The sequence below is a fragment of the Myxine glutinosa genome, chromosome 2, assembly GCF_964187855.1.
Source record: "Myxine glutinosa chromosome 2, kmMyxGlut1.1, whole genome shotgun sequence".
In the NCBI taxonomy this organism is placed as follows: Eukaryota; Metazoa; Chordata; class Myxini; order Myxiniformes; family Myxinidae; genus Myxine; species Myxine glutinosa.
This window is the reverse complement of record NC_136262.1, coordinates 252,433,340-252,451,484: the sequence shown is the minus strand read 5'-3', so window position 1 is coordinate 252,451,484 and position 18,145 is coordinate 252,433,340. Positions and strand designations below refer to the sequence as shown.

The 18,145-nt window shown below is 44.5% G+C and overlaps 1 protein-coding gene across 2 annotated transcripts in view; it reads right to left on the bottom strand.

The window, feature by feature from the left end:
• LOC137420668 (meiosis-specific nuclear structural protein 1) overlaps positions 1 to 18,145 on the bottom strand; it is an 87,800-nt gene that overhangs the window by 23,490 nt on the left and 46,165 nt on the right. Inside the window, exons 1-8 of one of the 2 annotated variants that reach the window (XM_068105920.2) lie at positions 16,687 to 16,858; positions 13,940 to 14,161; positions 13,474 to 13,601; positions 11,748 to 11,850; positions 10,219 to 10,448; positions 7,144 to 7,360; positions 5,565 to 5,672; positions 5,197 to 5,454 (exon numbers count right to left, since the gene is read on the bottom strand). In XM_068105920.2, coding sequence (XP_067962021.2) covers positions 5,197 to 5,454; positions 5,565 to 5,672; positions 7,144 to 7,360; positions 10,219 to 10,448; positions 11,748 to 11,850; positions 13,474 to 13,601; positions 13,940 to 14,155 — 1,260 coding nt within the window. In that variant the 5' untranslated portion in view covers positions 14,156 to 14,161; positions 16,687 to 16,858. Of the gene's footprint in view, positions 1 to 5,196; positions 5,455 to 5,564; positions 5,673 to 7,143; positions 7,361 to 10,218; positions 10,449 to 11,747; positions 11,851 to 13,473; positions 13,602 to 13,939; positions 14,162 to 16,686; positions 16,859 to 18,145 lie in introns of those variants that run through there. The other variant, XM_068105918.2, reaches the window with a different exon arrangement.

Sequence of the window (18,145 nt, the reverse complement as noted above, 5' to 3'; positions counted from 1 at the left end):
CCCTCACTCCTTGGCACGCACTTTTTCCTCACACACCCCAGAGTCGGACTTTCTCGCACACCTCCTTTTTCGCACACCAGACCTGTCGCACACTTCACCAACGGCCTCTCACGAACACCCGGGTCCATCTCGACCCCCAAGCTTCTTAAATCACCTGGCGCATCATACGCCCGACCATATTGGTCACCACTTACACCGGGTCCTCTTCCTCTTCGCTTCTCCTCCATCACCTGCGAATCCCTCATCCGGTTAATGAGCACACCATCACGATCCAAACACAGACTTTGGACCAATTCTTTTATCTCCTCTTTTATCTCTTTCTTATCCCCTCTCCGTCGCTTCTTAATTTCGCTCACCCCTTCTTCCACTTCTTCTAATTTCTGCTTCACCTCTTTTATTTCCCGGTACGTCTCCTCAAGCTCGTCCTCCAAGGCTACCTTGACCGTTTCCATGTGCGTCCTCACCTGCCGGTCCTTCGTCTCCATTACCTCTGTCACCTCGTCCAACCTCGTTGTCAGTCCCTCACGTACCATCCGACATTCCCTCTTCGTCGCTATCAAGTCGTCTTTTAGTTCTTTCTGTGTCGCTTTTAACCCTCCTAATACCGCAGTGTTCCTTTGAACCTGCTCCGTTAGTCCTTTTTGTCCCTCCGTCAGCTGTTCCACCTCCTGCGTCAGGTCCTCTATGCCCCCTTGTAACTTTACAGTCCCCTTTCTCACCTCCTTCTCCATGTGCTCCTTACAGTGCCTCACCTCCTCGCGCACTCCTCCGACCTCCTCACTCACTCCTCTTCTGATCTCTTCTCCCATCACTTGCATCTCCTGCCCAGATGCCACCCTCATCTGCTCCATTTCCTCCCTGTGAGCATCCAGTTTAGTTTCTACCCCCATTCTGACCCCCTCTATCTGCTGCCCCATTTGTTTAACTTCCCTTTCCGCTTGGTCCCTCATGTCCCTCAATTTGCCTTCCATTCTGTTTTCCAACCCCTCTAACCCCTTTTTCATCCCTTCCATTTGATTCTCCTGAACGGCCATTCTGTTTTCTACCCCCATTAACCCCTCCTGTATTTCCCCTAATCTATTGTCTAATCCCTCACCGGTACCCCTCGCTTCGTCCCTCATTGCCCCCATTTGGCCCTCTAATCGCTCACTATCAGCCCTCATTCCCACAATTTAGTTTCCCAACCGCTCACCCAATCGCTCAATTTGGCTCCCCATACTCATCTGTACAGCTGCCTGTAGCTGCGCAATGAGGGCCTGCATGTCAATCGGCTGCATGTTAAAGCCCGTTGATACAGCGGGCTCGGCTACCGCGCGCTCGTGCGAGGCGCCATTTTGCGCGCCCGTAACCTCGTGCGCGACGACGCCATTTTGCGACCCTGCTACCCTCACTGCTTCGCTCTCCTCATGTCCCTCATTTTGGTCCTGGATCGACCCTGCCTCACTCTCCTCTACCGGAACCCAGCCGTCTTGGTCTGCCATAGCGCGACTTTCAAAATTCGGGTTTTTTTTTTTTTTTTTGTAAAACACAATCAAATTTCGCCGTTATAATTTCGAGCGCGTGAAACGCGCTCCGGATCGAATCCCACTTCCCGACACCAAATGTTACAGACGCGGTTTTGGATGTTAGTTTACCGAGCGGTTTGGTATGACCGCGTCTGCACAGTTTACCCGATTCCACTCGAACGTTGGCCGAATCGCGCTACGCTAGATCAATGAAGGAAAGGACACAACGGCTGGGTTAAATGACACGACACCAGGGGTACAGTTCTCAAGACCTCCGGAGGAGGTTATAATATGGGTTTGCAGAACATTTAGATTACACGCACAAGAGGTACAGCACAGAAAGGTGGGCACTTATACACGATCTTATCTTAGCCCCGACAGACCACAGATAAACGGGACAAGACTGACTCACACAGGGATTGATGGCAAGGAAGGGCAGAATCGATGGCTCAAGGTGCACCTTGGCTCAGGGACAGGATCCACACGGTCCGGTCCAGATATGCGGGGAGGTATCGTCGCGCTGGAGGTGGCGTCTGTTTCTCCTCAAGCTGGGGGCGCATCTCTCGTCACCTCCGGTAAGTGGCTGCGTATATCCAGCGGGGAGTGACACGCCCTCGGCTCGTTAGCTCCGCCCCAGATGGAATCGGTCCGCCGCTTCTTATTGGGTGCGGGGGGGTTACCGGGCTCCGCCCTTGACGAGGAGCTGACAGTCAGCCCCTGTGTGGTAACCCCGTCGGAGCACGTGGTCAATGGCGGCTAACCAAGCCGGAGTGAGGACGCGCACTCCCCGCGCCGCTGCCGCGCCGCCCCCGCTGTTGTTGTAGTTGTTGTTGTTGTTGTTGTAGTTCCATGAGGAAGAGATGCGGGGAGGTATTGGGAGGTCCTAAACTTGCTAACGGTGCCATACAATCACATTCTGGTGCAACGAAGAGTCAGAATTAATGGAAACGAGTCCTTAACTGACATAGACTAAGAATAACTAGCAAGATGTCCTATAGTTGTCTACGTGAGATGCGGTGAACCTGGGCACGACATTTAATGGGGGAAAAAGGGGAAGGTCGGGGCTACAGAGTGTTGTTTACAGACAATGGGACTAGGGAATGGGGGATTGGGGATAGTTGGGGAGTATTGGGGAAATAGGGGAATATTTACAAGCGGATATGGATGGAGGCCAAATCCCATATCCGCAACAATATATTGTGGGCTTTCACTAAAAATACTCGTAAATAATAACCGTGGGGTAGCAGAAAAGGAGGTGGGGTTGAGAGGTTGGGGTATTAAATCAAGCCTCTCAAAATATCAGCACCACACACCACGTCGGCCCGGTCGGCCCAGAGCCTGGCGCGAAGTCTAAGGACATCACCATGTCATCCGAAAACAGCTCCGGTTGGTGCGAACCACTCAGTCAATGGCGCGAACCAGGTCCCGACACGCCCTTGCTCGCTTGGCCCCGATGAAGGCCTCGCTGGGTGTTCTCCAAACAGGGGCAAAATCGCCCAAGCCGCGCTGGATTTCGGCAGCGGAGCCTTGCTCGCTCGAGCCGAGCTGGCGGAGTTTGGGGGGGGGGGGCAGGGGGAGCAATGCCTCCATTCTCCTCCAATGCTCGGCTCGCTCGAGCCGAGCCTTGCTCGCTCGGCCCCGATGAAGGCCTCGCTGGATGTTCTCCAAACAGGGGCAGAATCGCCCAAGCCGCGCTGGATTTCGGCAGCGGAAAGCAGCCACGAAGCGACGATATTCGGTCGGGCTGTAATGCGAACACCACGGCGGCCTGGTAAGCACCACGCCCTTGGAAAGGATTTCGATTTTCGTATTCGGATCGTATTTTCGTATGTATAAATTTAATATTATTTAACCCTTGTCCACACAAGGGGGCGTCTTTTTAGCCTTGTATTCAGCCTAAGAACACCTGCCTTGTGTGTACAAGGGTTAAGTAAAGTACAATACAGTAACATAGAATAAGAATAATATAAATCTTTGGGAAAACACAAGCCATGATCGCGTAAATGCGAAACACACCCCGCGTTGGGGAGGTTTTGACGCATTTAATTCAGCGCGTAAATTGGAAACCGCGTTCGAGGAAGTCGCGTTGGAGGAAGTTTTACTGTATATTTGTGTGTATGTTGCAATTGGTTTAACCACAGGCGTAGTTTGACTTCTCTATTTGGGAGGGGCAAGGGCTTAATATAAAAAATGGGTAGCTAGATCTGACTTCCAAAATTACGGTTTGTCAGTGTAGTTACAGTGTACGTGAAATCACAACTACAGTTTACGTTCATTATTGTTACTCATGTTTAAATACGGAATGTTTTTATCTTCATTGTAGACTACTGAAAAAAAAAAAGGTGGAGGCATTGCTCCCCCTGCCCCCTCCCCCCCCCCCAAACTCCGCCAGTGGGTTTAACTCTTCTTCTACAAATTATGTAAAACAAAAACCGACAAGATCTTTTACTTAGAATTGTTTGAAGACCTATCCTATCTCCCGCAATGAAGCTGATTCTGAGGGCCTTTCACTCTCTCACTGCAGGCAGGTTGGTGGTCTTTCTGCCTTCTACCGACTCCTCTCTGGCCTAGCTCCCCCAGCTCTATCTGTGGACTGTCCCCCAAATATTCCTGCAGGACGCACAAGAACTGCCAGCAACCCTCTTCTGGTTAAACTGCCAAAATCAAGACACTCTGCTCACCTTCACTCTTTAATTCCTCTTTTTCCTGCCTCTGGAACAAACTCACACATTCTCTTCAATCCCACTCCTCCCTCCAGGTCTTTAAAACAGCTGTTCACCACCATCTCTTATCTTCCCCCATCCAAAACCTTGATCTTTTCTACCCCCATTAATACACTCCAAATCCACCTCTTTCAATCGCCGACTTCATTCCTGAAATTCGTAGTAGTGTGAATTTGTTTTATACCGTGTACCGCTTCGCTCCCCCCCCCCTCCCCCCACCCCCCCAGCCCTCTGCCTTCCACATCTCCCGATGTCCCTGTTCTCTACTGTTGTACTTGTGTGCTTCCCTCTCTCTCTCCCCATCTTGTCTCCCCCTCCCTTTATTGTTTTTTGTGTCCGTTTATGCTTTTTGCGTTTTATGTGCTAATGTGTGTTTAATGTGCTAGCTCTTACACGAGCCTCGATCTTGTATACAAAGAAACAACAAAAAAAAACAACAGTTTAATTTATGTATGTGCCTTTTGGCAATAATGTAATCCTGTGTGACATTTGTTTAATCCCACCATTAATCTGCAATTGGTCACTGGCTTTGACACCAATGCAAGTGTTTATTATGGACCCAGCTCAGCATCAAAAAGCTACATATATCGAACAAACGGTTTCAAATTGAGCACCTCACCCCCATTAGAGCATTTAAATTGAATCAGATGTGGCAATAAATGTGAAATGTTGCTCCCAGCTTGCTGGCTCAATGACCAAAGACGGCATTTGCATTTTTTGCCTACTCCATCCCTCCTCCGTTTAGAATCCTGTGCAGGCACTTGCTAATGTATGAGAAATGAGGACTTCAGTCACAGCATTTGCTAGTGAGCATGGACAGGGCCCTTCACAAAAAATGTTGAAAAATCCACTAGGTGGCATCTACCTGTTTAAACGGCATCCTTTAGATAGGGAAATTACATTTAAAAACCGGTATTTATGGATGTAAGCGACTTGAATTTGCCATCAGTTGACCGTGCCAAGCTTACCCGCTCTGCTGCAATGGTCTCACGTCGCTCTTCTATGAGACGCTCAACGGCTCGCATATGTTCAAGTTGTCGCATGCGCCGGCGCTGCGCACTCATCTGCTCGAGACGCTCAGCCTCCGCTAACTGCGTAAGCATTTGCTCACGAATCAGTTGCTCCTCACTTTCTTCCTTTGCGCGCTGCTCCTGTTTCTGCTCCAGACCTCTCCGGTAGTTTTCCTGGAGCTCCAGACGCATCGTCTGCTGCTGCTCAGCAGCTTGCTGTGGATCGGATGCAATATTGTTCCCTTCATTTTAAACATTATGACTGCAGACTAATTTGTGGTTGTTATTATTCTCACGGTGGTTGTGCAGATACACACAGTACTTACCCTCTCTTTTTCCCGTATCTGAAACTCCTTCTTCTCCAAGTAAAGCTCATCACGAATCCGCTGCAGCTCTTCCCGTGCCTTCTCCTCTTGTTGCATCTGCTCTGCCTGCTACTCAACCATACATGGACGTGAACATCAGGTAAGATTGGCAAGTGCACAATAATATGGTAAGCATGCATAAAGTTTTTTGGTTTACATCATAAGTAACGTATTTGATGTATTTAAGTATTATTAATATACAATTGTCAATACAATTAGGAACCTGAACCATCAGTTAGGTGCTACCTCTAAAGCAGGTGAACAATCAGGTAGGTGGTACATAGGTGAATGGGACCAAAATGAAAGCTTAATAGTAGATTCCTAAGATTGATTAATTCCTCATGGAATATGATCCAATTGCAGATAAATCATCCTGGTGAACTGCATGATCGGAGTTGAATGATCAAGTATGCCATCCTTTCAGAGGGGACGTTACACTGGTTGTCCCATCTGCGTACATTCCGTAACTTACAGTAAAGGTGTCCTTCATGCCTTGCAATAGAGCAAGCCATTGTGTGTCAATGCGCTGTTAAAATTTCTCATTTCTGTCCAAGCTTTATCTTGGGGAAAGACAAAAGAAAAGCACCTCGCATATTCCTTGCCCCCCAGAAGCTTTCACAGCATTTACTTTCCATTTGGTGAATGACTTGTAGTTATTAGATGAAATCAGGCGAATCTTTGGATAGCATTAATGGTCGCCCCTTTGTGCTGGACAAAAAGGGAAGACTTAAATTTGAATTTTGTGTTATTTTGTACATTGGATATTAATGCGAAACAAATTGGCCTATTTGGTACTCCCATCTGAGGTTTGTGATGCTGGGATCCCAGATCCAGATCCCATCGAGTGTTCTATGAATGCTTGTTCATTGTCTAATAAAGGCCTTGTCATTCATTTTAAAGTACACTTCTTCTTCTTCTGTAATGGCTACAATAATTCCCATGCTCTTATGCGGTTGGTCGGGGGGGGAAGCTTGGCCCAAGTCTTTCACGAACTGGCTGTCCAGGCCTGACGTTCGCCTATGGTTAGGGCTGGAATGTGGAATTCGTTCATGGTTCCAGCGATAGCTCGCCAACTCTGTGCAGAAGGCACCATGGGAACTTTAACTTCCACCGACTAATGCTGGCACATGGGATGCCCGTTTAACATCCATCCAATGGACGACACCACACATCGATAAACCACCCTGTCTGTGAAACATCGGGATGACAATTTATAGCTGGGCTGAGATTAAAACCCAGACTAGACAGCTTAAGAAGCAGGTGTGCATACCTCTTTTCCATCTTGCCAGCCTCATTTTAAAGTACACTAATGTCATCTAATGTTTTTGTCCTCATGTGTAAAGTTCCTCTATGAGCTTTTCCTACTGTGGAAAGGAATAAAATAAAAATTTATTATTGCAGGTACAACCACATAGAGCTCAACAAGGCCAGTTATCAGGCCCAACATGTCTGGCAACCTTACTCGTCACAAAAACTCTTAGGGGAAACTTTCTGTGGCTATTCGTCAGCCTGATAAATCACCAGTCATAATTTCCTGCACCTGTTTCTGCAGTGCTTCCTTTACATCCAGCTGCTTGCGTGCTATTGCATAATTGTCCTGCTCGCGGGTTTGCTGCAGCTTCGCAGAGTCGTGCATTCTTTGATTCTCCTCCTCGGCACAAAGGTTCTCTTGCTGCTTCCAGTGCTCTCGCTCCTTCTTGAACTCTTCGATTTCCTGCTGAATCTTAATCTGCTGCTCGAGCCGTCGCTGCACTTCTCTATCGGCAAACACAGGTATACGCAAGGCCCAACGTTTCAACTGTGCTCTCAGGGTCATGCATATACATGCACAAACATGCTAACATGCATATTGATGTTCCCCAAACAATTTTCCAACACATTTCCCTTTGAACAGTTATGGTACAATAATGCAGTGCTTTGGCAAAAAATTTAACATGGCAACAAGTGATGCATCCAGATATGTTTGGTAAATAACGGACATAGTGTTGTTGCATACACCTCAAGGAGCAATAGCAGAGATTTTTCATTATACATTTTACAAAAACAACAGAAACTGACATAACTTACTCCCCAAAAATTATGCCAAAATATTTGGGTTGTCACAACCCAAAAACTATTTAAATATTGTACAATTTATACGATATTTCAATTTTTATTTTTTATTTTTTTTTGTTTGTATACAGAGTCGAGGCTCGTGAAAGAGCTAACATTTATCAAACAAACAAATCAAACAAACAAGTAAACAAAGTATATAAAAATGGGAGCGGTCGACAAGATGGGGAGAGAAGGGGAGGAAGCACACAAACACAACATTTGAGGGCAGGGACATCGGGAGATGTGTGGGAGGCAGAGGGCTTGGGGGGGAGGCAGGATAGGTATAAAACGCAAGGACACCAAGGACTTCCAGGAAAGAAGACAAAAGTCACCTCAAAAAAGTGGATTTGGGGTGAAATTAGCGGGGGTAGAAAAGATCAAGGTTTTGGATTGGGGAAGATAAGAGATGGTGGTGAACAGCCGTTTTAAAGACCTGGAGGGAGGAGTGGGATTGAAGAGAGTGAGGGAGTTTGTTCCAGAGGTGGGAGAAAACAGGAATGAAGGAGTGAAGGTGAGCAGAGAGTCTTGATTTTGGCAGTTTAACCATAAGAGGGTTGCAGGCAGATCTTGTGCGACCTGCAGGAATATTTGGGGGACAGAGCCCAGAGAGAGCTGGGGGAGCAAGGCCGGAGAGGAGACGGTAGAAGACGGAAAGACCACCAACCTGCCTGCGGTGAGTAAGTGAAAGGCCCACGGAGATAGCGTCATCGCGGGAGATTCCAATGATTCTGAACGCTTTGGTTTCAACAGCGTGAAGACGAGCTAGGTGTGAGGCAGGAGCACCAGCCCAGAGGGGAGAGCAGTATTCCATTGAGCTGCGGATGAAAGCCTTGTATGTGGTGAGGAGCTCAGGTGTGCCAAGGAAGGACTTCGCACGACGGAGGATGCCCAGTCGGCGACTGGCTTTGGAGGCCAGCTTGGAAATGTGGTTTTCCCAGGAAAGATCATGGCAGATAGTGAGACCCAAAAGCTTGAGTGACAGAACTTCTTGGAGAGGATTGTTCAGAAAGTAGATGGGAGGGTTGTCCAGTCGGTCTTTTCGGAGAGACATCGTAAGAGTGTGAGATTTGTCAGGATTGAAAGACATGTTCCACTTGTTTGCCCAGTCTGTGATTTTGTCCAGGTCTGCAGAGAGTGAGGAGGCTGCAGACTGCCGATCTGAGGGATGAGGAATGGAGCGGCAGAGAGTGGAGTCATCAGCAAAGAGATAGAGAGGATTTTCAAGAGAGTCAGAGAGATCATTGATGAAGACCAGAAAAAGCACAGGACCCAGAACACTGCCTTGGGGAAGTCCAGCCTGAACAGGAGGAGATGAGAGAAACCCATTCAGGGCCACACGTTGACTACGACGAGAGAGGAGGTCCGCCAGCCATGCGTGGAGATTTCCATGGATACCAAAGGAGGAGAGTTTGGTGAGCAGAGCAGGGTGCCAGACCGTATCGAAGGCACGTGATATGTCGAGGGGACTAATACCAACAACCCAAAATTTATTACCAAAATATAGTATTTTAAAATATTTAAATACTATACATTCATTTAAGTATTTACAGAAAGTAGAAATGTCTTTACTCTTCAATAGTGTGAAATATTAATGAAGTTTTTGTGTATTCTGTTTAAAGAAGTCCAAATCCCTGTTTATTCATTTTGCACTACTCAGTTAAGCCACTTTTTAACCAAAGTGCTCATTTGTTGTCAATTCTTTCAATGGAAAATTTGACAGCAAAGAATATGACTGTCAAACTATCAAAAAAATTATTTCCATGAGTTCTTTCCAAATGTCAGAAAAAATAATTCACTTTTCTGCTGAAAGTTCACAAATAGTGCCCATGAGAACATTGCCACAATCTAAGTCCCCATGAGTAAATTGTTTCACTTTTCTGAAATTTAAAACTTTAAAAGCCTCGACAAGCAATTTTAACTTATTATTACATCAAAATAACATCAGGAAAAAAGAGCTTTAGGAAAACAAAAACCCTTGCAAAGTCAAACTACTTTTTTATGTTAAAGCTCCAGCCACGGACTATATAGTCCTCATCGAGGCCAGACCTTAAATAAAAGAGCTGTATTGATAGAAAAGCTGCATTGATAGAAAAAAGAAAGAGAGAATCTGATTTTTGAAAAGGGGCAGATCATAAGTGTGTGGAAAGACATGGGAATGTAAAGAGACATAAATGAAAGACATAATGCAAAATGTCACAGCAAAGGGTATGAATACTTATGTCAATGTGATATTTCAGTTTTTTCTTTTTAATAAATTTGCAAAACTTTCTAAAATCCTGTTTTCTCTTTGTCATTATGGGGTATTGAGTGTAGATTGATGAGGGAAAAAATGAATTTAAACGATTTCAGCATAAGGCTGCAACATAACAAAATGTGAAAAAAGTGAAGGGGTCTGAATACTTTCTGAATGCACTGTATATACACACATATGCCATATGTAATTTGAGGTTTTAAATTTTTTCAAGCACTTTAAATGAACAAACTGTTGACTTTGCATATTGATGCTACAGCGAGGCTTTACCTCTGCTCCTCCTCACGAATGCGTTGCAGAATATCATCAACCTTTTTCTTCTCCTCCAATAATTCTTCATAGGCGAGCTCTTGCTGTCGTTGTTTTTCCATCAGTTGTTTGTCAAGCTCCTGGTGGTAACGCAGCATTTCTTGTTCTTGTTCTTCTCGCTGACGTTGGTTGAGCTCCTTCTCATGTTTATTCTCAGCTTTCATGAGTTGAGCAGTCTCCACGTCTTTTTTCTAAATGCACGACCGCACACAATGTGATCGTCAGGTGCTAGTGCAAGATAAATCCAACAGAACATGTTTGAGAACATCAATGCCTTTGGGAAAAAAAAAAATTTTGTCCAATTTTTTTTGTAATATCTTACGGTCACAGATATTTTCAAGTTAATTCTAGGAATTCAAATATATTGGTTTGCTGAAAAAAAAAAAAAAAAAAAAAAAAAAAAAAAAAGCTGAAAACCATTTCTCAAGTGCCTTCAATATTAGACTTCCTATCCAACTTCCCCATCCAACTTGTGTCTTTTTGTCCCCCGCCCCTACGACAAGGTCAGGGACGGGGGAGGGCATTAAAATGAGCTCTGTCCGTTCGACCAGCTGACCGATCATCTGTCCATGTACTTTTATTTACACGATTTGTCAAAAACCGTTCAAGATTTTGCTTTCATATTACACAGTTATATTCTTCATACCTCCCAACAAGCGAGGGAACTAAGGTATCATCAGCTCCTTGTGTTTTGTAATCCAAGGTCTAAGTCTTGTGACGGAGCTGCCACTCACACCCACATGGACATACTGACGAGACAATCACAGCCATTGAGCTTGGGGGAAATTCCGTCACTTCCCGGGATACTCTGGATACCAGCTACATCACAATGGCGCTGCTTTTCTCACCGTCCTCAGCACAGCATTTCCTCAAGAGGAATGTCCTCCTCCCCAAGCTATGGGGATTGGCCATGCTCTATCCTTTCAAAATGTTGAACACCAAGCAAGGAAGCAGCACCTACCATTTCTTAAGTCTTTGGTATGACTCGGCTGGGGTTTGACCCCAATCCCAAGCTCAGAGCGGATGCTCGAACCATTACACCACCAAGTCTGGTATAAAAGGAAAGTACGTATCATAAACCTCTTTTGACTGTCTATTCTGTGTTTAATTCATTGACGACTATAAACTTTCATCCTGGTGCTTTGCAGGCAGAGCATTCCATCAATATGAGTATGCCATCCCTTGGAAAGATGTTAAGTTGGATACCATGTTTGCATACATTTGCTGGTGGACATTCGAGACCCCATGCTGCCTTTAAAAAAAGATTAGGTCAATGTTTGTGAGTACCTTGGTCAAATTGCAAATATCTGTCCTGAGATACAGCACCTGACACAGAGTGGCAACCTGCTCTGGATTGGTTTCTAGCCACATAGAGATTCACTGCTGTCGCGTGCACCTACGCTCTGCAAGGTATCCGAGCCTATAAGAAGTGTCGTCGCCATTTTTTTCCCATCACACAATCAAAGCGTGCGGAATGGAATGTCTCTCACCACACACTCCAACAAGTTGGATTTCTTCTCAGCAATCTGTGCTGCTCTCTCCCGTGTGGTAAAGGCTTCTTTCAGCTTTGCCTCCAGCTCCCTGAGCTCTGTACTACAAGTTGTATGGGGAAGCATAAAGGCAATTATTCATGCATTTATACTGTAAGTAAAAAGTCATATGTATATTTCTTGCACAGAGACGGTGGGAGAAAGTTTGGGTAAATTAAAGTGAAACTAGAACGACACTCTTCGACGTGGTGACATCGACCGATATTCCTCCACCCACATTATTGCATCATCATACATACTTATACCAAGTTTGATTTAAATCCCATCAACCGTTCCCAAGTATCACATTTTTGCCTGGCATGACCTTTAACCTTTGACCTCTTGACTCCAAAATTTAAGTAGTTAATATTTGCATTGTCTTACATACGTTTACCACGTTTGACTTGCATCCCTTGAGCCGTTAAGTTATCACAGGAACAAAAACCTGTGATGGACGGAGGGCGCTCGGATGGACAGGCCAAAAAACATCATGCCTCCGGCAACTTTGTCGGCGGATGCGTAAAAAAAAACTTAGTTGAAGAGAAGGAAGAGAAAAAGGAGAGAATGGGGTTGTGCTTAGGATAGAGAAAGGAGATAAAGAGAATGTGGGAGGAGTGGGAAGAGTAGGGAAAAGAGGTAGGACAAAAGGGGGTGTATCTGGCATATGCTGAAGATGTTGAGGGAGGGGAGATGAGGCCAGGGTGTGATGGGACAGATGGGACATCCAGTTTAACATCTATCCGCGGAACAGCAGATGCATCGATGAATCATCTTGCCGATGAAACACTAGGATGACAGTTTAGAGCTGAGTCGGAATTCAGACCCAGATTAAGCAGCTTAAACGCAAGTGTACGTACCTCTAAGCTGTCTGTCCTGCATTAAGCAGTTTCATTAAAAAAGAAAAAAGAAAAAAAAGAAAGGAATGTACATAAGGCAGGAAGTCGATCAATGTCCATCTGCAGCCAAAAGCATTTCTGTAGCACCATTGGAGGATACAAGTACTCCAGCAGAGCTTGTGCCTCTGCAAGCTTGAAGCAAAATTATTCATCTATTTGCTTATTTTGGCCGTCTACTTCACTGAAGAGTTAAGGTGTCAAAAGCCATATTGGCAAGATGTGACAACCAAAACTATAAGATAGATATTTGTCTGTCTGTCTGTCCGTGTGTCACCATTGTTCTCAGAGATGGCCGAACGGATCTTCGTCAAACTTTCATTGGTGCATCAGTGAGTACCGGGCGTGGTTTTGGCAAAACAAATTTGAAAAATAAAAAGTCGGATTGTTTTTTGTCATCGCTCCATCATGCTTAAGCAGCTTTTGTAGCTATGTATGTGAGAGATAATATTAAATGATCCCCGAACCCATTCCTAAATGGGTGTAGAGAAGCGTTTTAGGTCCTCACAAAAACAATAGAAAAAAATTTGATTTCTTCAAAACATCAACAATATTAGAACGGCACCGGGCAACGCCAGGTACCCCTGCTATTTACATATAAAACGTGGATGAAGCTGTGGTTATCTCCACCAAATTCCTCTTAAAGGTTCATCGTAATTGGGGGGAGTCCTTTCATCTGCATGCTCGCAACAGTTCTGTCTTAAATTCTGATAAAGGTTACTCTTCACAATGGAGACAGACATTGTTTGGAAAGTTCATCTGTGCACAACTTCCCCCATGGGATTGTGAAGTACCTGGACTCACGGATGCGCTGTCTTATTTTCTTATCACGAAGCTCATCCATCTTCATTTGCTCCTTCTCATGAGCAGCCTGCTCCTCTTGCTCCCTCTGTTGCTCCAAGCACCGGCGCTCTTCTTTACTCTGCTTCCAACATGTACCCATAGACCTTAAAATATTATACTCGTTGAGGCTGCATTAACAGGCAAAGAAATGTCCGTGGATTCCTCTCAAATGATTCTCGCAATTGCCTCCTAGGCTTATGATTGTGGTACATCAGCATAGCTGTTCAGGCCAAAACCCACCACAAGGCCACAATAAAAATGGCTACAAACATAACCGTATAACAGAAATAAAAAGCAAACAAGTCAGGTAAAACTGGGCCAGGTATATTACTGTGACTGATTACAGGTATTTCAAGGTGCAAGCATGGAGTGGTGCATGATCAAGGTGCGAGGGGAAAGGGTGTTGCGAAGTCTTGCCCTGATGAGTGCTTCCTCTCGACGTTGATTCTCCTCCCGCTCGTGTTGTCGACGCATCGTCCAACGATCTTCGGAATGTTTCTCCCAGGCTAGAATGGAAGCTCGCGCTTCATTGTTGGCAACCCATTGCTTCAACTGTTGCTGCTCATTTTGTCGTTGTATCTGTGTGACTCTTTGCCGTTCCCTCAACGCAAGTTGCTCTCGCAGGGCAGACATGAATGCCTAGGTGAAAAGTTCCAGATCAAATGGCACACTATGTTATGATTACAGCAACAACAACAGCAGTAGAGGCAGGAAGAAACAAAGATTAATTCATAAACATAGGGACAATACCCCTGGGTGCTCACCTGGTAGAATAAAGCAGTATACTACACTGACTAAAGGTATTCAAAACCGTATCATGGCATTTTAACCAATTTCAATCATTCTTAGAAAACAGGGCAGCATGTACAATCATACTATATGTAATCATAACACTTCAAACAAACAAACAACAAAATACCTATTTTGGGGGGTAGGGGGGAACTCCGGGGGGGTGGGGGGGAGCAACCCTCCCCCCGCCCCCCCAGTAGACCCCCTCAGGGCCCGATTTTAAAAAATGCCGTGAACAAACTTTGGTACATCCCTGGTGATGCAGGTTGTGGTCAGGTTTCATCGGAATAGCATGTGTAGTTTCTGAAAAGAAAGCAAATACCTATTTTGGGGGGCAACCCCCCCCCCCATACACATCCAGAGGGGCAGATTTTTCTTAATGCCATGAAAAACCTTTGTTACAGCCTGGTGGTGAAGGTTGTGGTAATGTTTCATTGAAATATTGTGTGTAGTTTCAGAGAAGAAAGTAAATTCCTATTTTGTGGGTCAAATGTGGATCCACTTTGACCCCCGGTCGACCCCCTTAGACCTCGATTTTTTTTAACGCCGTGAACAAACTTTAGTCACAACACAACAAGTATAATTTGTGCCAAATTTGGTCACAATCCCTTCAGCGGTTTCAAAGTTGCAAGTGTTTTCGGACTGACGGACGGACGGACTACGCGCCATCGCATAAGCTACCCGGAACTTTGTTCCACGTGAGCTTAAAACTGCATTGGTACAATGTTGTACATATATGACAAGAAGGATACAGGTACTCAAAATGCATTTAAGTGCAGGGCAAGGCAGGTAGTGTCTTATAGAGTGGCACATGTAGGTGGATAAGAGGACTGCATAAATGTATGTGCATAAGTACAAGGACATTGTTTACCTGTATTGCAGAAGGATGAACAATTAACTTCAGCATAGGAACCAATTGGCCCATAAAACCTGTGCCATATCCACACCCAATTAACTTAATATTTCAATTTTACCTGCAGCATAATCGCAGATCTGCAAGAACTCCGTGTTGATGTTTCTGTTGTTGTTGAGGGCGATTTTTGAAATGTGCACCCATTGCTCGGACAGCTGTCGGACCATACCCACATTTATTGCTTGACTCCACCCACCATAGCACCGAGACAAAATGATATGGCCGCCATCTTGGTTTTCTGGTGGGCCTAACACATTCGGCCTGCAGGCCTCTGCTGATTTATACACTGCCTGGGTCGGTTACATCAGATTTCCATTGGTTTTGTTTGGGTCGAGTGTTATTCACGATGAAGGACCCCCCCCCCCCCAAAAAAAATCTAATCATACGTGGAATAATTGTAAGGTTTAATCAAGCCCATCAGAACGCACGGTAATCAAGCGATACGTTTCTTTACGTAATCAAGCGTTATGTTAAGCAAATTACTCAAACAAAAAATAGTTACGTAATTTTTGAACGACCCAATATTGGGGTTAAGCAATCCGTGACCATGTGACAAATCAGCTCGTTCTGATATAACCGTGGGGAAGGTGACATGGATAAGAGGTGTCGAGTTCATTTTCTAACAGGGAATTAAATGTGTGTTTCCCAATGCCGCTGTTAATCTTTTTAGAGTGCTCCAAATGCGCTTTTCTCAATCGGCCCGTTACCGGATTTTGTCACATTTTTGTTCTTCTATGTACGAACCCACTCTTAGGATTAACGTGAAATCTCTAACCAGGTTTGCTGCCAACCACCACTCATTTGTTCCTCTTTTCTGGGGTTTGAGGAACCAACTTCCTCAGTCTGTTCAATCCCACTCTTCCTTCCAGGGCTTGAAGGTGACATAGCACGACAACCTCAGGTCATCCTCAATCCTCACCTAGAATGTTCTCTACCCTCAATCCTCACCTGGAATGTTATCCACCCTCATTGACCTTCCCCTTCCTCCCCCCATATATATGTGTAGGTTGCTATGTTTTATTCCCTCTTCTCTCTCCTCCTTCGGTTTCTTCACCCCTTGTTTGACCACATGTTGTTCCACTGTCCGTCAAGTCACATGGGATTAAGCCAACATACTGACATACACTGTTATATTCGTTTTTAAGACACATTGAGATATTTTATGTTCAAAACAATGTAAATATAATGTTGAATGTCGAGTAGGACAGCTTAGAGTACAGGTATGCACCCTCACCTATCACCGATGAGCTGTCTAGCCTGGGTTCGAATCTTGACTAAGCTATAAACCATCACCTTGGTGTTTTGCATGCAAGACGGGACACCAGTGTCTGTGCCGTCCATCAGATGGACGATAAAGCTGGGTGTCCTGTCTGCCAGTGTTGGCTATTTTAATGCGCAGCCCGTCGAGCACGAACCGACTCTCAACACTTACCAATTGATCGACCCTCCCCGATATGCTTACCTTTCTCAGCTGCTTGCTCTATTTTCACCAAACTGCATGGAACTTTGCGCCAGGTATAGAAATAGTTTGGGTCGAAGCGCCCTTATCCATACACGTGAAACGAAACAACGCTGTTTCGGTAGCGACGGCAACGATAAAACTCTTGTGGAAAAAAAAACACATTTTAAAATTTCATCTTACTTGTGATAAATAGAAGTGATTTGGTGTATATTCATATTTTGTATAAACACTCAATTAAGATTTCAACTCAAACAGACGGGGTGAATTGTCCGTATGGATATACACCGCTCAAAGTAATGTGTAAATACACCGCTCAAAATATAAATATATATACATATATATATCTTCTTACCTCAGGATTTTTAGCACAAAGTAATTTGGAATAATAAATACACACATCATGTTTATTTTAAATATTTTATCAAACAGGGAAATCATTCTGCCGCAGTTTTACAATCTTGAACGCATCGTTGCGCAACAATTTTTTAACACATCCGAATAAATATTTTTCTCTTTACAAGCTCAATGCGCAGGAGACGAGGCATTTCCTTCAGGAGGATTAATTAATTAATGCAAACCCAGAAGCCGGAAGTGGAAAACCCGGAAGTGGGAATGAGGTCGTTTGCATGTGAGCTTCATGTGTGCTATTTTTGTCATTCTTCCCTGTTGAATTGAACGGTCGCCTTCTGTTTGTTTGTTATTGAACAAGTTTAGATGTCGCACTACGAGGATTACTAAAGGTACACTTGTTGCGTATGAAACCAATCCCTCACTTTAATGAACAGGGGGCGCTGCGAACCCGTCCTGGTCCTAAATCATTACAAAATATTTTAATGTTTCAAATCATTTTCAAAGATTTACTGCAACCAATATTTTGAAAAATGGTCTTGTTAATTTATCATTACTATTTTTATTATTATTATTATTATTAATATAATTATTCTTCCTCTTCATATACTTCTTCTTCTTCTGATTCTTTTTCTTCTGCTTATTTTTCTTCTTCTTCGTCTTATGTTTATTTTTCTTATTATTATAAATCTTCTTTTTCTTCTTCTTCTTCTTTTCTCCTTTTTTTTTTCTTTTTCTTCTTTTCTTTTTCTTCTTTTCCTTTTTTTTTCTCTTTCTTTTTTCATTTTATTATTTATTTTTTTGGGGGGTTTTTCTGTTCCTTTTTTTTTATTTTTCTTCTTCGTGAGGTAGCATCATTGGCTGAAGGCGTGGCTATGCTGCTGATGCCATTCCCTCGGCAGGTTTTGGGCAGGGATTTGTAATTTGGCCAGGATGCCGGCGATAACTCGGTTACTCTTCGCAAAGGATACCATGGGATCTAACGTCCACCAACCTAATACGAACAGACGGGACACTCAGTTAAACATCAATCCGAGGGACGGCACACACATTGATGGAGTATAGGCCTTCCTTGCGAAACACCAGGATGACAGTTTATCTCTGGTCAGAT